At 42.7% G+C, this 23635-nt stretch overlaps 1 protein-coding gene across 1 annotated transcript in view; it reads left to right on the forward strand.

Annotated features, from left to right (window-relative positions):
- ERICH6B (glutamate rich 6B) overlaps positions 1 to 23635 on the forward strand; it is a 64029-nt gene that overhangs the window by 27908 nt on the left and 12486 nt on the right. Inside the window, exons 3-6 of the mRNA XM_037041656.1 lie at positions 2601 to 2689; positions 6846 to 6982; positions 9214 to 9303; positions 10448 to 10478. Of these exons, the coding sequence (XP_036897551.1) occupies positions 2601 to 2689; positions 6846 to 6982; positions 9214 to 9303; positions 10448 to 10478 (347 nt within the window). The remainder of the gene's footprint in view (positions 1 to 2600; positions 2690 to 6845; positions 6983 to 9213; positions 9304 to 10447; positions 10479 to 23635) is intronic.

Raw genomic sequence — 23635 nt, forward strand, 5'->3', positions numbered from 1 at the left:
ACTTTATTTCATTTCCAATCAGGAAGGGTATTAGGAACTTGAACATTAACATTAAGATGTTAATGTGTAGAGAGAGAACCAGGGACCTTATAACATATTCTGACTCAGAAGTCTGAGATCTTACATTCCTCATAAACAGCAGCAGCAACTACTCTGCTGATCCATGGGCCACACATTGAGTAGCAAGATTTTAGAACAGCTTACAGATCTGTGCCCTTAGCAACTACCATCTAAGATAACAAGAAATATAGTACATGAAAGATCAAAGAGGTGAAAAGAGCACTGAGTCGCAGAGCTGGCCCCAGGTTAGTCAATCACTGCTATTCCTCATCCTTATACCATTTGTAACTGGGGATTTGCCCAACAGAGCAAATACACATGGCTTCAATATCCCTCCCAAACCAGAAAATGCAGATCTGTCAAGAAAAACATTAGAGGACAGGCACCGAATGGCTGGGGAAAAATTAAGATTTGTTCTTAATCAGATGTGGGGAAGACAAATTCCACTTTAGGGAATCCTGTATGCCAGGCACTTGCCTACATTAGCATGGCTTCCTCCGAGACATCATGAAGATGAGCCTTACTGTCCTCACCACAAAGGTGAGGGTAGAGCGGAAGGGCTGTGTGGCACGCTGGGAGTGGTCCGGGTCCTTGATTACAGGCCTGACACTCCCCACACCTCACCAATCCTCCCATAGGGCCATTTCCTGAGAGGATAATTCTCTCACTCCAACAAAGTTAATTAGGAGTAAAGCTTTTCTGTCTCACTCAGGCCAGTTATGCCTGTTAGTGTACATTCACTGTGCTTGTCTTGACAGGTGGGTGGTGCCCATCAATGTTAATAAGGTTAAGTATTATGTTGAACCAGACACTTCTGAACACTCTGTTCCAACAGTTATTCAGGACTGCTGAGTCACCTTCTTCTCTTGATAAACTCCTACTTTTCCCCCCTCAATTTAACTATGTATTATTCAATAAAGCCTATTAAAATAGAGCAATCACAAATGATGGGGATTTGCTGAGCTTTCAGGGCCAGAGCCAGACTCCTATTCTGAGTCTCAGGCAGTACATACTCAGAGACCTGCAGGCACTGCCACTCAGTCTCTCCAGCTCCTCAGGTCTCCTCTCCCATGACAACGTGACAACCAAAAGAAGCTCCCTGAGTGCCTGCTTGAATTCCCATGGATTCTTGTTGGTTTTTCCCCGAATGGCTTTTAAAACTTCTCTTTGTCAGTGTTTTTGGAATCAAGCTGAAAAGGGACCCTTGCCTTTGCCAGCTGTCAGTATCACAATGGGATAGTGTATGCCTGAGGTATCTCTAACAAAGAACTGCTGGAGAGATTCATAGCCTGTGGTACACTGAAGATGGTGCAGGTTTCTACCAGGAATAAACCAAAGCTGGATAGAACTTCAGGCAGAAAGGCCCCTGAGCCTGGTGTGGATACAGGCAGATCCAGCTGAGTGGAATTCTCCATCCCACCAAGAGTCCAAAGGAGTCAGTTTTTATTACTGAATCAAAATTGAGAAGAAGAACAAATATTACAAAAATATATGTGGCAATCACAAATATCCCTTCTCCACCCCCAAAGACATAATAGAGACACAAAATCAGACAAAATAAATCAGTGCCATGCCAATCTGGTGGATGTTCAGGCCTCTCTGGGTGGCTCAGCTTGAAATGGCTAGTGTCACTCTGAAGCTGAGATGACAGGCCCCTGTAGTTTCCCCAGGGGCCCAGTTACCATGTGAGAGATTCTCCTTGCAGCTCTGCCTCAGAATGCACACTGTCCTAGGAGCAGGGAAACCAGACCCAAGGTGTAATTATCAATTCCTCACCTCAGTTTGCACCCCTTCAACAGTGGAGGCTTTGAGTCCCTTTTCTGTGGCTGACCTTAAGGACAAAGACATTCATGATCTCTAATAGACTTTTTTATAGCTCAGTAGCTTGGGGATTCACCCTTTACCTTTAATTTGCAATTATGAAACTATGCAATTCCAGAAATAAGCAACTTTTTACAAAACTGGCTGGACGTAGGAATATTTCTCAGGATTTCCAAGAGAAAATCACACTAAGAATAAATCTCTTTCACAATAAATCTAAAGTTCTCTTGGGTGAGCTGGCCCTCCCTCACCCCCTTCTCCCCTCCTACTGCCCTCCTTCATGCTCGCTCCTCTCCAGGCATACTGTACCCCTTGCAGTTTGTCAAATACATCAATCATGCTCCTACTCACTCTCATCTCAGGGCCTTTGCACCTCCTATCCTCCTGGCAGCAATGATCTTCCCCAACTATGTACCCACTTGTCCCCTGCTTCCTTCAGGACTCAGCCAAATGTCACTTTTTCAGATGAATCTTCACCAGCCACCAAGCATATACTCACTTTCTTCAGTCAGCCACTGAAACTTATCATTCTCTCCCATTTTATTAATATCCTCCAGGTGAAGATTAGAAAATTTGGTGAATTTATTTAAAGTCTCATAGATAATATGTGCATTTTTACTTAAAAGGACAAAAGTAAATAAATCTATTTCCTTTTCTGTTTTTGTTTTGGTTGTTTTTCCATATGCCTTTCCTTTTGCTGTATCTTCCAAAATTGAAAGCCATCAAGTTTGTCTCTCAAAAGAACTTTTGGGATGATATATTAAATGAGCCCATAGACACACTGGAAGTCGAAGGCTTCAATGACAATGTAAGTTGGATAAAAACTTGAGAACAAATTGTGTACCTGAAACCTGTATAATTTTGTTAACCAGGCAGAAAGGCCCCTGAGGATACAAGCAGATCAAGCTGAGTGCAATTCTCCATCCCGCTAAGAGAAGGAGCAGCCCAATAAATTGAATAAAAAGAAATTAAAAAAAAAAAAAAACCCTCAAGACCACTTTGCTTCCTAAGTTGGGGCAGGTGGCCCAACACCAGCTGGTAACTTCCTCATCAGCCATGGGATTCATAGCTTCACTCTGTTGTTAGCACAACCCAAATGAGCTTTTCTTATGACAAATATAAATTTAAATGACATACATTCAATCGAAGAGAGTCATAGAAAGCCAAATATGGCACTCCGAGGCCCTAGTTTCTGAGCTCCCTGCTGCCAATATGAACGAACACCCTCAATATTGCTTTTGAAGGCAAGAAAGCCCCAAACAAAACATGCAAGTCATCTAGATATCAAGGAAAATCATTCTATGTGAAACCTCATGTCAAAATGAAGTTAGATTCTGGAAACATGAACTAGATATATTTTTCCCACTAAGTACAACTTTAAACACTAGACATTATATATAAAATAAACCTAAGAAGCTTCTGAAAGGCAGAAAAGAAGGCAGGCCAGGTAGGGACCTGGGGAGTTAATGAACAGCATGACAGTGAGTTTCCTGAGTTTTCTTTTTGCTCCATATGTCCCTGACTGGGTGCTAGAAAGGACAGAAACCCAAAAACCCCAACAAGTACAGACAACAAAACCCCCAAGAAAAGCTGGTTGTCTCTAAGCAAAGGACCAGAAATGAGGTAGCCTGGCAGCACAGAAACTTTACACAATTACTTCTGTAAGCAAACATCGCAACGAATAGCACTGAACCACTTCTCCAGGTCTGCAGTTCTGCTAACACCACCCTTTCAAAGGGTGGCATCCTTTCCCCAGCTGTATCCAGTAACCAGAAATGAGATAGGAAGTCAATAGTTTGATTAAGCCTCATATCTATGGTGTGTGCTGTTGTCTTTACTGCATGAATTCTTTTCCTGCTGGTACAGCCTAGTGGCTCTGATGTCCTGTGTCCGACCTCTAAGACTTATAACAGACGTTGATCTAAGTGGAAACATTATTATGCATTCTCTCTACTATGGCTAAGAAACTTTCTCAGGGCTATAGGTACTAACTACAATCACAAGACTGAAATCATGCATCCCTGGAACTCAATATAAAGCAGATATATTTTTCTAAATGTACCCCAAAAAGGCAAAAAAAACCCTGGGTATTTATTTTTGTCTTTTTTTTTTAATTGGGAAATTTTCTGGTCTCAGTTTATATTTAGCCCTCAATTCCTTACTTTCCACACTTACCTTCTATACATATAACAGGGTGGGGCAAAAGTAGGTTTACTTTTGTTTGTATGGAAAACAATACAATAACTAATAAATAATAATACAAGAATGAACTTTGTGTTTTGCAAATTCACAACTGTAAACCTACCTCTGCCCCACCCTGTATATTAGTAAGAATTTGCTTTTCAAATACTGAAATACCACACCCAAGGAAGAAAAAAGATTACTTGAGCTTAGATTCAACTGCTTTGGATTTACTAAGACAGGATAGCAAACTTGGCCTTTTTAGAAAGATTTTTCAGAAAGAGTTGAAATTTAAACCAATTGTTTTAATTAGAAACTTGAATTATTCAGAAACCTTCAGCATGCCTGTCAGCTGAAGTTTTACTGTATTGGGCTAAGCTGTGGTCACAGACAGAAGTGAGACACCTCCCTCGCAGTTGTGTGAGCTTCTGGATGAGCACAACATGCTGGGAAGGGCCCTGGGACATGTGGGCTGTGCAGTCACAAGCACCTTGCCTCGTCATCTCAGGTGACCAAGTACGCATAGATACATTCCCCTTACTGTTTATACCACTCTGCCTCCAAGGATCAGGAGCTTAGAAGGACACTCAGGCAACATCCATGTCCCAGATGCTGGCATTCTTGTGATAGACAGCTATACAGCTAGTACTTCTCCAAGCTAGATCAGCAGCAGCAGATGTGGACAAGTGGGGCCAGAACAGAACAAGACAAATTGAATGAATGCCACAGGCTACCTACAGCTGAAAGACTTTTGAAGCCCCTTTAGGGGGAATACCTGAATGTACTGGGATACAAAACTAGGGAGTGGGATAGAAAATCCTACCATTTCGATAGGAGCTATCAATAGATACTTTGGTTATTCTGACAATTCAATTCCTTTGATGCTTTTAGTTCATTTTGTTTGTTTTATTTCTATTACAAACCCATGCATCACAAACCCTGCTATGCAAACTCTTTTGGTTATAAGAACCAGAGATTCACCCAGGAGTCGTCTCTGGCCCTAGAGTGCTCAATACACCTACTACGACAATGAGGATATTCTATTTTATAGGCTGGGGAAGCAAATGGAACCAACCTCATGAGGTGGTGTATGCACTGGCTAAATTGAATGGGGTGGCACAGCCTAGATGGAACGAGAACTTCAACTCAGCCCAGGCAGTGGGTCTGTTGTCTGGTGGACTACAGTAGGCACTGCATTTTCTGCAGAACAAAATAGAATCCAAAGCAGATGATGAGAAATCACTGGCCTAGACGAATAGGAAGTTGCTCCACTCAAGAGTGGGATTGTCAATAATGAGGAATTTAGAGACAAGAGAACACAGGCCTTAATTCAACCTGGCCTGAAACACAGATTTCAGTGTTAAAAGATAAACTGAGGTATATTAAATAGTTTAAGAGTTTATTTGAGCATGTACCAATTTGAACTGGTAATCATCAAACCAAAAGCTGGCTGCTTGTGATTGGTTGTCCTTAGGGTTTGATTATGTAACCCTGAGGCATTGACAGGCTTAGATTTTGGTTTACATAGGCCACTGCAGCCTTAGAGTTACCTTGGGATAATGACCTCCTTGTTTAATTAGTTTAACAGCAGCAATGGGCAGAGGAGCAGGGCAGAGGCTGGGAATCAGACAAGCTAGACCTGAGATACCTCAGCTTTCACCACAACCTAGAAAAACTGACCAAACACAGTTTCTTCTTATATCTGTCCCAGGCCACAGGCAACTCTAACTATGTTGGTCTTCTGCTTGCTATCAAAAACCAATAAGTTAATGGCATGCTGTACATTATCAGATATTGAACAACAATAATGACAACCTCAACTTGTAGGTATGAGCAGGGCAACATGACATATCCATGGGTTTCCTCAATACCAAGCCAACTTCTGTCTTCTATCGAAAGGGATCCAAAAAAAGGAAACTCTTGGGAGGACTCACCTATGTGTCAGTCCTGGTTAGCAACATAGACTTGGGCTAGAATAAAACTTTACAAATGAAAAAGGCAGCTCGCAATGTCATTACTTTGGAAGAATCGTTAAAGGTGGAGTTGTCTTAGAGGTCTGACACAGGAAGTTAGAGCCACTGAGCTGCACCAGCAGGGAAAGAACCCATGCAGGTGTTGCACTGCTGCCCTGAAGACAGTCATGCTTCACACTGAATAAATGAGCAACCACGGAGAGACTGGCCATTCCTGGAATTCAGAAAGCCTGTTAAGCTCTTAAAGCATGAAAGTATTTTTACTTTCCTTTTTAAAAACTATCTTCAGCTCTATATCTTTTTTTAAAGATTGTATTAATTTATTTTTAGAGAGAGGAGAAGGGAGGGAGAAAGAGAGGAAGAGAAACATAAGTGTGTATTTGCCTCTCACATGCCCCCAAAAGGGGACCTGGCCCGAAACCCAGGTATGTGTCCTGACTGAAAATTGAACCAGCAACCCTTTGGTTTGCAGGCCAGCACTCAATCCACTGAGCCACACCGGCCAGGGCCATTTTTACATTCTATAGCCATCTCCATATTTGGGAAAAGAGCACAATTTTATGCTCTCAAAAGATTTTTTGCTATGCTGCAGTTAAAAAAAGATCTTGAGGAAATTGGGAAGAAGGTATGATAATAGTGGAAATATTCTTTAAAACAAATCTTGCTAGCCACCCTACTGTACCCACTACTTGTGACTTTTCAATAATATGTTGAAATCTTACCTGGCACCCGTGGGAGTCAGAAAAGTGATTAATTAGTATATAGTTAATTCCAGTTTTCTGGATATCTTATTCTGTGATCCTTTCATAGCTTTTTAAGAGCTCGTATGACTCAGTATTTAGGACCATGATCAAAGAAATGGCTGCTCTCAATGAACTGGAAGAGGATACTGACATTCCCCTGACTGGCCATCTGGAGAGTGAAACCAGAAGGAAACTGGGAATTCTGTAAGTGACTGGAGAGATCAAGGTATTGGTCAGTGAGTTGAGGTAGGTCAGAGGTAGCATAGGGAAAATGTAAATTGGGTCACCAGAGAAAGGAGCAAGGCCAGGGCCAGGCAGGCACCTGGAGGAAAAAGGGAAGCACAGGCCAGGCACAGAAGCAAGGAAATCCATAAGCAAAGGAGATCCAGGATAGGATCAAAGTCAGGCAATGACAGAAGCTGGAAATCTAGGGCAAGAAAAGTCTTGAAGGGACCATGAACTTCAACAAAAGTCTGGGGAACAGGGCTCAGAACCCTGGGCCTTTCAAGAGAATGGCCAGTGGGGGAATCCAGATCCTGGGCAGCTGCCCAAGAAATTTCCTGGCCATACCCTAGACTAAGCTCATGCTTTTTCATGCTTCTTGGACAGGGAAAGCCATGAACTTCACTGACCTGGAAGTCATGGCCAGAGGCCCTATTTGGAGTGAAGAATGATAAAGTTATTGCAGACTATGGGTGGTACCAAGCCTTTCTGGTTGGCATGACCCCAGTCCCAAACCCTATGTGTACCTCCGCCCTGTGCTGCATTTGCATTCATTCTGTGGTCAAAAACCTTGGTGAGCAAGGTACATTCTGAGACCTTCTGTGAGTCTATCACAAACTCTTTGGCTTTCGTGCCAAGGAACAGGCTATGGGGGATGGGGTTTCCTGCATAATCTCCTTCATGAGCTGAGGCTTTTACAGAAATCAGGAAGAGAGATTGACTACCAGCAACTTCGGCTATAGGCTCAGCTGTGTCCTGGGACTAGAGACCCCTGAGGTTTCTGTAGAAAAGGGGAAAGAAAATATCCAAGCTTTCTGATCCTATACAGCTACAAAAACAAATGCCAGAAAACATCCCCGTAAGTTATTCTGCCTCATATATGGTATTTCCCCTGCTCCATTCCTCCCCATTGGAGCCTATTAATGAGGCTCATTCTAAACTAGTTACACTCAACAAATATTTCCTGAGCATCTACTGCATGCATGTGTGGTGATCTTTTCAGTACCCCTACAGTCTTTGCCATTGAGGAGCTACTGTGTAAAGTGGGCAAAGGACCAAAAGGAAAAACCTTCCCAAAAGGGCATTGGGTGCCTCTGGCTGGATTTAACTCTTAGTTAAGAGTTGTCTTAACCCTTGCATGTATTTGGCATCCTTTCTTGACCTGTGCGGCAGGCATCACCACACCTACTCCTCGGTCCTCATTCTTTCACAGGTAATGGTAAGTTAGGTAACTGCTTCCACTCCATTCAAAGTGCTAGAAAATAAAACAGATAACATTTGGTACAAATGGGCCATGAAGAGCTCATTCTCAAGTTCTGTTACTGCTTCAAAAGCAGATAGTAAACCTTGGCTCTCTGCCAGGTGAATCAAGCCAGCCCTTTCTAGCAAAGAGTATTTGCTTCTGGGACTGCTTGCGGTTGAATTATTATACCCTCTTTAAGGAATCTGAACTGAAAACTTAAAACCTGTCATGTCAAAAGCCTTCTTCTCAGATCTAATGAAGCTGGGAAGCTCACTCCTTCTGGCACATTCCCTTTCAAAAGTGTTCTGATCTGAGAACAAGGAAACATAACTCCCCCTGGAGACCATCTTAATTTGGAAGAACAGTCCAAGCCATTGAAATGCCAGGATGACTTCCTTTGTGTATTGACATGAGAGGGTTTTAAGGGCTTGATTATTTCACAAAGCTGTGCTTTGGCATGACTTTCATGGTGAGTCATTCTGAATGGGATTATTGAAAAATTTCCTACTAAATGCAAAAGGGTTTCAAATGGCTATGTCTAGTTCACAAACAATGCTGTTTTTCCAAGCTATTTCCAAAAGTAGCCTTCACTGGGATGCTCACAAGCCATAGAAAAGTCAAGCTGCCTGAGCTTAAATCATAAAGCCAGCCTTTCATTTGGACCTTTTAGCCCTGTCCTAGCCACAAATGTGACCCTTATTAAATTTATTTTTAAAAATTTGGGGGTCAGCCCAGGTGTCCAGGTTGAAGGCCAGTTAGAGGCCAGGAGGGAAGCACTGAGTCAATGCCATGTGCTGTCCCTTTACTACAGAGCTCTGACTGGAAGAAAAGGTGGGTCCAAAAGAGCTATTGGCTCAACTTTCCACCCATAAAAAGACTCAACACATTCTAGCACTGTCTATGCTGTGCAGTATGACATATAAACATGAATTTAATCTCAGCTTTTAAAGATAATCCACATTCCTTTCAGGATGAAGACAAATTTTGAAGAGTACAAAGGAAAAATTCAATGGATTATGAAGAAACGTGAAAGTAAGGACCACTCTATTGTTGTCTATCTGTGACTGGTTCTCCTGTGTTCCTCTCACTCTGCCCCACCTCCTGCCATGTCTGAACGAGAGGGAGAAATGCTCACTCCCTCACTTGAGCACCTACTGGTCTAGTAAGGTCCTAGCTTCCAGGGACAAAATATGGAATAAGATGGACACAGTCTGGGATCTCAATGGGATTATGCTTTGTGATGGGTGGGGTAGTGAGGATAGACAAGAAAGGACGGATTTGGCATACAGAATGGTTAAGTGATAGGGTGAGAAGGGGACACTATGGGACCACACAGAAAGATCTAACCTAAATTTGGGGAACTCCAAGAAGTCATTATTAACATAAAGCGTGGAAAAGAAATAGCCCCTTTACCAGATACTGAAGACATTTGATGTCCAGCTATTAAGATTTGCCAACCATGGAGCTTGCCAGTTTTTTGGGTCTCATCATAGAAAGCTTGAGGAAAGGGCCTAAGCTATCAAGCTGCTTAATTCAGAAACTCAAAACCATGATATGGAGTCTCTCTCAGATTTCTAGATCCAACTAACACAGAAATGGCAATGATAACAATGGCAGACATAACTAATCAATCATAGTCTTTTTCTTGCAAGCCAAGACAGCCTCAGATTCTCTCTAAAGGAAGTACTCCTGTGCCCCAATACCAATTTATGCCCCTGACCTAACTCTTACAAAGTAATTGCTATGGGCTAGGCATTTTCACATCTGCTATTTAATTCAAATTAATTTTCATAACCATGTGAAGCAGCATGAAGAGAGAAGGTTCCGAGAGGCCAAGTGACTTGCCTGAGATCACCTAGTCATTGTGTGAGCATGAGCCAAACTCTTATCCAAAACCCCTCAGGCCAAACCCAAGGCTTATCCTCTTGGCATGTTCAATGTGTCTGGAAAAGACAAAGTGGGGGCCTCAGAAGTCTAGGTTTATGTCCTCAGTGGAGTTAAGAGGCAGGGAGAAGAAGGAATCACCACCTTCATTCAGCTTTTACAGTTAGAGGGCCCTGCTTCCCACCAAGACTCACATAATGGGGTAGCCCCAAATAAAGCAGGGGATTCAGATGCTCTGCAGCCAAGAATGTAACAAATGTCTAGTACATTTAGTTCACTGTACCTGTACTCTTTATACTTCTGTGTCCTCTGGGCTGCAGATACCTGTGTCTTCCACTCCTTGGCACCTCGGTAAGGCATACAATCAGCACTCAGTAAGTGGTTTTTAAACAAATGCAGGCTTGCATGATTTTGTGCTCCTTTTGGGAAAGTAAGGCCTTCGGGACAGTCTTGTCACACACCCAGGATAGGACTTCCAATGGGGGACTGAAATTTGATATAATGCAAATGGCCACATTTTCCATAGTATCTCACCACCACCCACGCCCACTCCCTGCTTCTCTGGAAACTAAAGCCTAGAATGTTTCAGCTTTTTATACAGAAAAGCAACCTTTTTAATTGATAAGAGGCATCCCTTCCATGTTCTGGTTGCAACCCATCCCAAAGAAATCTCCCAGTCTCCTTTGAGATGCAAACTCATGGACTTCCAGTATCCAGCCCATTATTCCATATTATAGGCACACAGCCCCATATCTCTAAACACTGATTGTCAAGGGAAGGCTGGGCCCTGGCTGGTGTAGCTCAGTGGATTGAGCACAGGCCTGCGAACTAAAGGATCTCTGCTCCATTTCCAGTCAGGGCACATGGTTGCAGGACAGTTCCCAGCAGGGGACACACAAGAGGCAACCATACATTGATGTTTTCTCCCTCTCTCCTTCCCTTCCCCTCTAAAGATAAATAGCTTTAAAAAAAAAGAAATACAAAAAAAGAGAGAGAGAGAAGGCTGGCATCAGGGATATACAATCTCTGTAGTCACACAGGGTCTCACACATGTAAGGGCCCTGCACTGGGTTTAAGGCTCTGCTGTCACTGCCTTAACTTCTTATAATTTTAGAACAAGGATCCCTACATTGTCATGGAACACAGGGCCCCTCAAATTATGTAGCTTTTCCTGTTAGAGCTATCTAGTCTGATGGAAAGTGGGAGAACATTACTCAGCTTGAATCATGAACCATCAAAATTCAAAGTTTCTGTGCCAATGACACCAGTAGGAGGCAGGCACGGTGCAGGTATCATCTCACAGAAACCCCACAAGTCGCTGTAGGCAGCACTTTACCATTTTAAGGAAAATGAGGTTCAGAAAGGTGACCTAAAGTTTTACCTAATAAAGGCAAACCAGGTGTGTAGCACAAGCCAGAATGTTCATGATTTTAGCATTCTGACAGGAAAAAAAATGAGTATATAAATGTTCTTTTTCATCATTACCATTTCAGAAGTGCTTTCCATTAATTTCTGATACTCAGGAGCAATAGCTGGGGTCGCTTCAGCTTTTGCACTCTGACTGTCATTACCATTCCGTCAGCAAGCACTGGAGAAAGTACTCTTGAGAGGGAAAGTGAGACCCAATTGCAAACTTCTTACAAAGGTCTCCAGTGACCTTGCCATGTCCACTCCTCTCTTCTTATTTTCCTGAGCAAAGATCTCCCTCTCTGAACTCTAATTAGTGGCCTTTTGATTTATTCAGATGTGCTGTGGACCTTGATTCTCCTCCTACACTGCAACCCACACTGTCTCCATTCTTACGAATGCTACCTCAGACACCTACATTTCTCCCCTGGGAGATCTCTCTGGTCTCCCTGACTCCCATCTTCTCCCTTTTCAGTCCTTTCTTCACATTGTTTTCAGTGTAATTTTTTGAAAACTCTTTACTGGCCTTCCATTACCTCCAGGACAATGCCCACATTCTTCATGTGGCTTAGAATGCCCTCACTTCTCCTCTCCAGACACACTGGCTTTTTGTTAGTCATTGAATGGGCCAAATACCCTGGCTGTAGGGCCTTTGTACTTGCTCTTTGTACTCTGCCCAGAGCACTTTTTACTCCAATATTCCTGTGTCTGCTTCCTCTGCTTAAATGTGACCTAGGAAAAGAGGTCCTTGGCAACCCGATGAAAACCAGCCTGTGCATGTGCACACATACATGCACACACATTCATATCATTTTCCATCTTTCTTTCCCTGCTTAATTTTACTTTGAAGCACTCCTAGGTATCTGGCATATTACATATTTTGTTGGTTTTTTTTATCCGCACCTGAGGACATGTTTATTGATTTTAGAGAGAAGGGAAAGGGTGGGGGTGGAGAGAGAGAGAGAAACATCAATTGATTGCTTTTCAAACTCACTCCATCCTGGGACTGAATCCCAAGCTAGGCATAGGCCCTGACCAGGTATCAAACCTGTGACCTTTCAGTTTGCAGGACAATGTTCCAACCAACTGAGCCACACTGGCCAGGGTGGCACAGTACATTTTATCTGTCTCCCCTGCTAGCATGTTCAGCAGGGACTATGGCATCCCTAATCCTAGGAAAGTTCTTGGCACACAGGTGCACAATAGCTCTTCATTGAGTGAGGGAATAAAGGAATGATCCAGCCCTGCCTGCCTCTCCTATGTCATCAGTCACCACTCACCCATTCCCACTCTAACCTGCTACCATATAGTGCCCATGTTGGGAATTCCCCTTCCAATACCAGAGACTTAACATTTACCAGATGTCAAACCCAGGTAAACTTCCCTCTGGGGAGCTCTCCTGGCATTCTGTTTGTTGGTTTGCAAATTTGGGAGCTTTGTAGGTGAAATTAGAAACTGGTCCCAGTACAGAGATGGTAAGAGGAAACTGAAAAAAAGGGCAGGCCACCCTAGATTGCTAGATGGAAGATTGAATAAGTGAGAGAACTTACTTGCAAGGCTTGTATTAGGCAGTAGTAAGACAATTTTATCTCCACATCTCTGCCCATTGGAATCTTAAAGTTTATACAGAAGCCTTACCTTTGTTCAGTCTCTGCCCAGATGGTCTCACAGCACATTGCTCTCTCAAGGCTGCATCCTTGAAAACAGCTCCAGCTGTGGGAACAGTGGTCAGAGAGTACATTCCAAGGAAAGGAGAGGAGAGGGTCCTCTGATTGCACTGGTCCAGCTCCCAGGTCAACCAGCAGTCATGTCCTCCTGATGACCTCCTCCAACACTGTATTGACCCCAAGGGAAAACTAAGCTCTCTTAACCAACTTCCTCTTAACCTAGTTGCCAGGGAACCTGGGCCACCCCTTCCAGTGAAGAGCTTCCCAGCTGATAGGGTGCTAGAAGCTCTGCCCTAGTGTTCTGGTCACTGCCACTCCCAGCAGTTGTCAGACATCAACCCAGGGTCACTTGGAGTCGGGATTGTCCTTCAATTGTCCTTAGTTTAGTTCCAGTTTTCAGTTTTAAAAAAAGTAGATAAAAATGAAAAATAAAGCTTGTTGCTAAGAAAATTAATACTATAAGAATTTAAATGACGCTTTGCATGCTTAAAGAAGACCCAATTTAAAAATCGCTTTTTTCTTTTTTCTTTTTTAATGTATTTTATTGATTATGCCATTACAGTTATCCCATTTCCCCCCTTCATTCCCCTCCACCCTGCACACCCCCTCCCCCCCACATTCCCACCCTTTAGTTCATGTCCATGTGTCATAAGTTCTTTAGCTTCTACATTTCCCACACTACTCTTGCCCCATCTATTTTCTCCCCACTGTCTATGCTACTTATTCTGTTCCTTCTACCCACTCTCCTCCTCCCACTCCCCTGTTGATAACCCTCCATGTGATCTCCATTTCTGTGGCTCCGCTCCTGATCTAGCTGTCTGCTTAGTTTGCTTTTGTTTTAGGTGTGGTTGTTAACTCTGAGTTTGCTGTCCTTCCACTGTTCATATATTTAACTCCTTTTTCTTAGATAAGTCCCTTTAACATTTCATGTAATAAGGGCTTGGTGATGATGAACTCCTTTCACTTGACCTTATCTGAGAAGCACTTTATCTGTCCTTCCATTCTAAATGAAAACTTTGCTGGATAGAGCAATCTTGGATGTAGGTCTTTGGATTTCATGACTTGGAATACTTCTTTCCAGCCCCTTCTTGCCTGTAAGGTTTCTTTGGAGAAATCAGCTCACAGCCTGATGGGAACTCCTTTGTAAGTGACTGTCCCCTTATCTCTTGCTGCTTCTAGAATTATCTCCTTCATTTTAATCTTGGTTAATGTAATTATGATGTGCCTTGGTGTGTTCCCCCTTGGGTCCAACTTCTTTGGGAGCTTCCTGGACTTCCTGGAAGTCTATTTTCTTTGCCAGGTTGGGGAAGTTCTCCTTTATTATTTGTTCAAATAAGTATTCCACTTGTTGTTCCTCCTCTTCCCCTTCTGGTACCCCTATAATTTGGATGTTGGAATGTTTAAAGATGTCCTGGAGGTTCCTAAGCCTCTCCTCATTTTTTTGAATTCTTGTTTCTTCATTCTTTTGTTTGGTTGTTTCTTTGTCCCTTCTGGTCCACTCCACTGATTTGAGCCCCAGTTTTCTTTCCATCACTATTGGTTCCCTGTGCATTTTCCTTCATTTCACTGAGTGTAGCCTTCATTTTTTCATGTAATTTGTGACCAAAGTCAACCAGTTCTGTGAGCATCCTGATCAGCAGTGTTTTGAACTGTGCATCTGATAGGTTGACTATCTCTTTGTTGCTTAGAAGTATTGGCTCTGGGGCTTTGATCTGTTCTTCTGCTTGAGCCATAATGTTTTGGTGTGTTTTCGCCTGTTACATATGAGGAGTGGAGCCTTAGGTGTTCACCAGAGCAGGTCAACCTAGTCCCGGGGTTGTGATGCGATATGTGGGGGCAGGGTCAGAGAGGGAGCAACAGTGCTTGTTCCGCTCTCTCTCACATTTTGGTCCCCTATGCTGCTTCCCACAACCAAATTGGACCCTTCTGGTGCCGGTTCTCAGGTGGGTGAGCTTGTGTACATTCTAGGACCCAGTGGGTCTCTCCAATGAATTCTTCTGTGAGGCTGGGAGCCTCTCCCAGCACCTCAACCCCCGAAAGTTTTTTCAATCGGTGGTTTTAGGCTTTATTTCCCAGCACTGGAGCCCTGGGTTGTGCAGTCTGTCTCACTAACCTTTTTTTTTGCCTGGTTTATCTTCACACAAATGTGTGTCCACAGTCAGCCAACCATCTTGCACGCTTCACTGGGTTTGCTCATTTTCTCTCTGCACACGGTTCTGCTAACCACCACCTCCTCCTGCCGGGACCCCTCTCCACTGGCCGCGAACTCCACCCCTCTTACTGGTCTGGATGAATGGTTCATGTTGTTGGACTTTGGTACAAGTCAATTTTCTGTCTGTTCTGTTTGTGTTTTTATTTCTAAATCTTTGTTGTCCTTAAATTTGGTTGTGTGAGGAGGTACAACCTATGTCTCCATCTTGGCTGGAAGTCAGAAAATAGCTTTTTTTAAAACGATGTGTTTATAACTAAATATGCACCAAACATACATAAAAGTTGGGGAATATGTAGAAAATTTCAAAACTATAATTATATGCTCAAACTATTTAGAAACTGCCAAAATTATAGATAATAAATTAGGAATGTGATTTGAGCAAAAATGATCACAGAGCTCATCATCAGCCCCACACACAAAGGAAAGACTTGCCCTACATTTAAGGTGATGTGTTAATAGACATTTATGTTTTAAGTTCAAATAATATGGTTAACGTATGTTTTATTTTTCTAGTGACTCCCCACTGTAGCCTGTTTTTTCAATTAACTGAATTAGCTGATTATTGGCATGTGCCTGGTGTGCCACCTCTCACAACCCCAAGTCTGGGCTGGGTGGTCTTCACCATGGTATCTGGCAGCTAGCACTGGGTTGGCACATTGTAGACCCCTGATAAATATGTGTTCAATGAATTAATATAAAAATGAAGCTATAAATTCAACCTCTACATTTCTTTCTTCACGGACTTGTTCCTTCCTGGCAGCCTTCCTTACTTGGGGAAATATGGCCATGTCCCAAACCCCCAAACTCTCTTTGGTGCCTTCAAAGACATAGATGCAAGTTTTCTTTCTTTTTTCTACCAAAGACTTACTCAATCCCAAGATTACAGAGACATATACATACTCATTGTGTTTATGGAATCAATCATCACAAATCAAGGAGTCTGAGATAGAAGAAGCAAAAAAATCTCATCATATTGTTCCTAAGAAGAAATTAGAAGTAGATACGGAGTGGACAAAGAGCAATGTTAAGGTGAGTGTGGAAGTACATTGGCATTTTTACTTAGTGCAAGCTTCCCTTTTTTGGCTCAGGTGGGACACACACACACCATCAGGGAGCTGTCAGAACCAATACACAATGTGAATACCAACAAGAAAAATGTGTTCAATATAGAGAGGCACATGTAAGTGTGTGGGTTATTACAGATTTACTAGGACTTTTACTCAGGTTCATTGGGACCCTTCTCCCTGAAGGGCCTGTATTTGGCAACTGGATGGAATTGGGAGGGGAGTAAAGAAAATATATGTTATAAAAATAGGTTCCTCTCTTAATAAATTTTAAATCTACATCAAAAAATAATTACTTGGGTTCTTTTGAGAATTTCCAGCCAGGTAGGCATAGGTAGATACACTGCCTCCTCACACAACCAAAAGAAGGACGACAAATTTAAAAATAGAAAATAACGAGAACTGCCACAAAATTGAACTGTACGAAAGTCCAACAACCAAGAAGTTACAGAAACAATCATTCAGACTAGGAAGGGTGGATATGGGCAGCTGGGGCAGAGAGGATGCACAGCAAGTTAGAGGCTGAAGGACCAGGGCTGGCGAGGCAGTGGCTGGCAGACCCGGCAGTCCCACATTTGCATGTGGATAAACTGGGAGGAAAAACTGGGAGGCAAGACAGACCACACAACCCAGTGCTCCAGCGTGAAGACATAAAGCCTCAAAACCTCTGGCTGTGGGTGTTGCAACAGCAGGAGAAACTCACAGGAGAGTTCGTTGGAAAAACCCACAGGGTCCTAGAACATACATAAGCCCACCCATCCAGGAACTAGCATCAAAAGGACCCAGCTGGCTTGTGGGTAGCAGGGGAAGTAACTGAAAGCCAGCTGAGAGCCAAGAAAGTGGCATTGTTCCCTCTCTGACCTCTCCCACCACACCAAAATAAGATGGGTTACCACACCCTGGTGCATACCTAAGGCTCTGCCCCTTACAATGTAACAGGGACAACCAGACAAGGAAATATGGTCCAAATGAAAGAAAGGATCAAAACTCCAGAAAAAGAATTAAGCAATGAGGACAACCTATCAGATGCAGAGTTCAAAACACTGGTAATTAGGATGCTCACAGAAGTGGTTGAGCATGGTCACAAAATAGAAGAAGAAGTGAAGGCTATAGAAAGTGAATTAAAGGAAAATATATAGGGAACCAACAGTGAAAGGAAGGAAACTAGGACTCAAATCTAACGGTTTAGAGCAGAAGGAAGAAATAAACATTCAACTAGAACAGAATAAAGAAACAAGAATTCAGAACAATGAGGAGAGGCTAAGGAACTTCCAGGACAACTTAAACATTCCAATATCTGAATCATAGGGGTTCCAGAAGGAGAAGAGGAAAAGCAAGAAATTAAAAACTTATTTTAAAACATAATGAAGGAGAACTTCCCTAATCTAGCAAGGGAAATAGACTTCCAGGAAGTCCAGGAAGCTCAGAGAGCCGCAAAGAAGTTGGACCCAAGGAAGCACACACCAAGGCACATCATAATTACATTACCCAGAATCCTAGAAATGAAGGAGAGAATCCTAGAAGCTGCAAGAGATAAGGAGACAGTTACCTACAAAGGAGTGCCCATAAGACTGTCAGCTGATTCTCAAAAGAGACCTTACAGGCAAGAAGGGACCAGAAAGAAATTATTTGAAGTCATGAAAGGCAAAGACCTACATCCAAGATTACTCTATCCATATAGAATGGAAAGCTTTCATTTAGAATGGAAGGGCAGATAAAGTGCTTCCCAGATAAGGTCAAGTTCAAGGAGTTCATCATCACCAAGCCCTTAATATATGAAATGTTAAAGGGACTTAGAAAGAGAATATGATAAAATATATGAACAGTAAAATGACAGCAAACTCACAACTATCAACAACTGAACCTAGCGACTTCCGCCAAGATGGAGGCATAGGTGGAAACACTGTGCCTTCTCCCACAACCAAGTTTGAATACAAAAAAGGTTTAGTAAACCAAGACACAGCCAAAGGACAGAAAATTGAATTATACGGAACTCCAACAATAACTAACCGTTCAACCAGGACGGTAAGAGGGGCGGAACCAGCAGCAGAGCGGGGTCGGACAGGAAAGATCCCCAGACCTAGGCGCGCAAGTGGCCCGGACCCAGTCAGGGTGTGGGGCAGACTGACTGTGGTCGCACATTCGCGTACAGTGAGACGGACCACGCAAGCCCCAGGAGGTGAGGGCTGACGGCAGTGGTGCACTCGTGTGCAGTGGAACGAAACTCGCGGGCCCCGGTGACGGTGGCAGCTGCCGCACCTGTGGGACCACGGCGGGAGGCGGCAGACAGGACGCCGTTGCTCCTCGTTGACCCCGCCCCCACATACAGCATCACAACCCAGCAACTGAGTTGCCCTGCTCTGGTGAACACCTAGGACTCTGATCCTGCTATGTAACACGCACGAACAGCCCAAAAGATGGTGCAAGAAGAACTCAAAGTCCCAGAGCTGATAACTCTAAGCAACTGAGAGATTGCCAGCCTCTCAGAAGCATAGTTCAAGACACTGTTTATCAGGATGCTCACAGAACTGGTTGATTTTAGTCACAAATTAGAGGAACATATGAAGGCTAAACTAATTGAAATGAAGGGAGATGTCCAGGTAACCAATAGCGATGGAAAGGAAACTGGGACTCAAATCAATGGAATGGACCAGAAGGAAGAACAAAACATCCCACCAGAAAGGAATGAAGTAATGAGAATTCAAAAACATGAGGAGAGGCTTAGGAACCTCCAGGACATCTTTAAACGTTCCAACATCTGAATTATAGAGGTACCAGAAGGGGGAAAGAAACAGCCACGAGTGGAATACTTATTTGAACAAATAATAAAGGAGAACGTCCCCAGTCTGGCAAAGGAAATAGACTTCCAGGAAATCCAGGAAGCTCAGAGAGTCCCAAAGAAGTTGGACCCAAGAAGGAACACACCAAGGCACATCATAATTACATTAGCCAACACTAAAATGAAGGAGAGAATCCTAGAAGCAGCAAGAGATAAGGGGATAGTCACCTACGAAGGAGTACCCATCACACTGTCAGTGGATTTCTCAAAAGAGACCTTCCAGGCAAGAAGGGGCTGGAAAGAAGTATTCCAAGTCATGAAATCCAAAGACCTACAGCCAAGATTGCTTTATCCAGCAAAACTTTCATTTAGAATGGATGGACAGATAAAGTACTTCTCAGATAAGGTCAAGTTCAAGGAGTTCATCATCACCAAGCCCTTATTATATGAAATGCTAAAGGGACTTATATAAGAAAAATAAGATGAAAAATATGAACAGTGAAAGGACAGCAAACTCACAGTTATTAACAACCACACCTAAAATAAAAGCAAACCAAGAGGACAGCTAGATTAGGAGTGGAACCATAGAAATGAAGAACACATGGAGGGTTAGCAACAGGGGAGTGGGAGGAGGAGAAGGGGGGATAAGGGACAGAAAATAGCATAGACAGTAGGTAGAAAATAGATAGGGGGGAGGGCAAGAATAGTGGGGGAAATACAGAATCTAAAGAACTTGAGACACGTGGTTATAAACTAAGGGGGGAGAATGGTGGGGGAGGGGGTGTGCAGGGTGGAGGGGAATGAAGGGGGGGAATAGAACAACTGTAATGGTATAATCAATAAAATATATTTTTAAAAAGTTAAAAGTACTTTTTTAAAAAAGAAAATTAAGTAACAATAAATAAACAATCTTAAATGTACTTTCCCAATCAACTTTTAACTTTTTCCCACCCTCTTAAAAAAAAAAACTGAACCTTAAAGAAAAAAATTAAGCAAACAAGCCTAACAGGAACAGAATCTCAGAAATGGAGATCACATGGAAGGTTATCAGTGGGAAGGGGGCAAGGGGAGAATAGGGGAAAAGGTACAGAGAATAAGAAGCATAAATGGTAAGTACAAAATAGACAGGGGGAAGTTAATAGTACAGGAAATGGAGAAGCCAAAGAACTTATATGTATGACCCATGGACATAAACTAAGGTGGGGGGAATGCTGGTGGGAGTGGGGGTACACAGTGGAGGGGAATAAAGGAGAGAAAAAATCAGACAACCGTAATAGCACAATCAATAAAATATATTTTTAAAAAATTATTAGCCCTGGCTGGTGGGCTCAATGGATTGAGCACAGGCTGCAAACCAAAAGGTCACTGGGTTGATTCCCAGTCAGGGCACATGCCTGGGTTGCAGGCCAGGTCCCCAGTGGGGGGCCACATGAGAGACAACTACACATTGATGTTTCTCTCCTTCTCTTTCTCCCTCCCTTCTCCTGTCTCTCAAAATACATAAATAAAATCTTTTAAAAAATAATTGCATGATAAATGGATAAATTTTTGTACATTCATACAATGGAATATTATTCAGTGCTAAAAACAAATGAGTTATCAAACCATGGAAAGACATGGAGGACCCTTAACTTTACTAAGTTAAGGAAACCAATATGAAAGACTACATACTGCATAATTTCAACTACACACTATGTTGATTCTTGAACAAGGCGGGGAAAAGGGGCAACACCAAAATCACAGTCCAAAATCAAGTATAACTTAAGTCAGCCCTCCACATATACAGATTCCTAACTGCAGATCAAAAATACAGTGGACCCCTGAACAATGTGAGTTTGAATTGCACAGGTCTACTCATACACAGATAAGTGGACCTGCCCAGTTCAAACCTGCTGTTCAAAGATGAACTGTGTGACACTCTGTGAAAGGCAAAACTATGGAGGCAGTTAAAAGATCAGTGATTGCCATGGGCTTAGGCGAAGAAAAGAATGAATAAATGGAGCCTAGAGAATTTTTAAGGCAGAAAAAATACTCTGCATGATACTCCACACTACAAATGAATACATATCATTAGACATTTGTCTAAACCCATAGAATGTACAACACCAAGAGTGAACCTGCATGTAAACTATAAACTCTGAGTGATAAGAATGTGCCAGTGTCAGTTCATTGACTGTAGAATGTGCATGTGATACAAAATGGTAAGAGTGGTGGAGACTGTGCCCGTGTGATGGGACTGGAGGTATAGGGAAACGCTGTGCTTTCTGCTCAATTTTTCTGTGACCAGCTGTAAAAAATAAAGTCTATTTAACAAATCAATCACATGGTAATATTTACGATGTATTACCATGTATTACGATGTATTATGATGTATTACCTTCACTTTACCATGAAGTTATAAGTGAAAATTAGTCTCAAAATACTACAGTTATTCAGAGTGAGTTAATAATCAGGTATGTGGCTCAAAAAGGAGGCATTAAAGTAGGAATTGGGAAGATGTGATAGATCTTATGCCTTCTGTAAATATATTTTTGAGAATATACTATGCCAGGCCCTCATCCAGGTGCTGGAGATACAAAGGTAAAAAAAAAAAAAAAAAAAACCTCATGTTTCCAGAAAACTTATGTTTCAGTTGAGGACACAGCCACTATATAAAAATACTGTTCAGGTGCCATGGTGGGCAAGGCAGCTTAAGGAGCTCTTGAGGTATTGAGCTCAGAGAGGAGCCGCCCTAGTACCCACAGGGCAACCTTGGAAGTACCATTTGAGCCTAGGCATGCATGAAATGATGATGGCGTGAGCTGTGTAGATACCTGGTGGAAGGGCATTCTAAGCAGAATGCCCTACAAGTGCAAAGGTCCTGAGGTCTCTATCTCAAGGATAGCTGTAAGTGAGAGAGCAATAACAAATGAGCTTGGGAACCCAGATCAGGTAGAGCCTTGTGGGCCATAGTAAGACTCTGGAGTTTATCCTAACAGTGAGGAGAACCCATTGGAAAGTCTAGAGCAGGGGACAAACATCATCTGACATACGCTCTAGAAGAGTCTTTTTGGCTGCTGTACAGAGAATAGGTTTAAGGGGAAAGAATAAAGGCAGAAAGTCCAGCTGGAAGCCAGGCATAAATCCAGGAGACAGGTGATGGGCATCTCTACTAAGTAGTAGCAGTAGAGGTGGCAAAAGCAGTTTGATTTGGGATATTTTTCGAAGGGAGAATCAAGAGGGCTTCCTGTTGAATTGGAAGTGGGGTGTGAGAGAAAAAGACAAAAGAATGAATATAAGAATTTTGGCATGAGCAGCTGAATAAGTGCTATGTTATCATTTATTACATTGGAGAACACAAGGAGACTAATGGAAACTAACATTATGCAACACCATGCAGGTTGTAAAGCACTTCCACATATAATGTAAATGTAGCTTTTCCCAACAATTCCTGTGCCATAAGTGTGTTATTATTATCCTCACTTTACAGTTGAAGAAAGTGAGACCCAGAAAAGCATACATGACTGTCTCAGGACACAGAGCCTCTGCTAAGCTAGTCAAGGCACTGCTCATTAGCTACTAAAACACGTGATTCCCAAAGTTAAGTGCCTTAATAACCAGATTCAAGTTTCTTACTCACATCACATATGATTTGAGTCTTGCAATTCTCTGAGTGGCTCTACTAGAGGCTGGCTCTGAGGGCTCTGGGCCCTTTCATCACAGATTCATCACCATCTTGGAGTTCTTTGTGTTTAGTTGCATGCACAAGAAATGAAGCCAAGATCCAGACTTAAATTCTATCAGCCAAAACGAGTCTCATGGCCCCATCTAGATGCAAGGGGGCTAAGAAATGTACTCCTGCTGTGTGTCCAGAAAAAGAAAATGAGAATAGTTTGCACTAAGAGGAAAAGCAAACATCTTAAAGTGATGAGAATGGCCTCACTTGTGGCAAAAATATTAAGAGCTAGAAACTGACACTGTCAACTAAGGTGTGGACCTGTCTGGCCTCAGAGTAGGAATAGGAAGTTCAGTATCCCTTCATTTATTGGGCCTGTACATAGGAAGGAAGTCAGTGGGGTCAGTCAGAACTCTTACAGATAGAGGAATTAAGGGGGAGCAGGGGACTCTTCAGATTGTAACAGACAATGAATAGAAAGGGTGCTGGAAGCCTAAGAGAAGGCCTTCTGTTTCCTCATCTCCTTGGCCTCACCTCCAGTCCATTAATGAAACCTTCCTTGGTTTCATTCTCCAACCAGGCTAGTGACCTCCATGCCCTGTCCCACCTTGAAGCTGTTGCTCCTGCAGCCTTTGTCCCCCAACTAATCTTCAGTGTTCTACCTACAGCCAAGAGGAAGTTTCTCACCAAGATTTCTAAGCAGAGGATCCTTCCTAACCTACCA

Source organism: Sturnira hondurensis, unplaced genomic scaffold (assembly GCF_014824575.4).
Source record: "Sturnira hondurensis isolate 20B ecotype Veracruz unplaced genomic scaffold, ASM1482457v3 Scaffold0000549, whole genome shotgun sequence".
NCBI lineage: Eukaryota > Metazoa > Chordata > Mammalia > Chiroptera > Phyllostomidae > Sturnira > Sturnira hondurensis.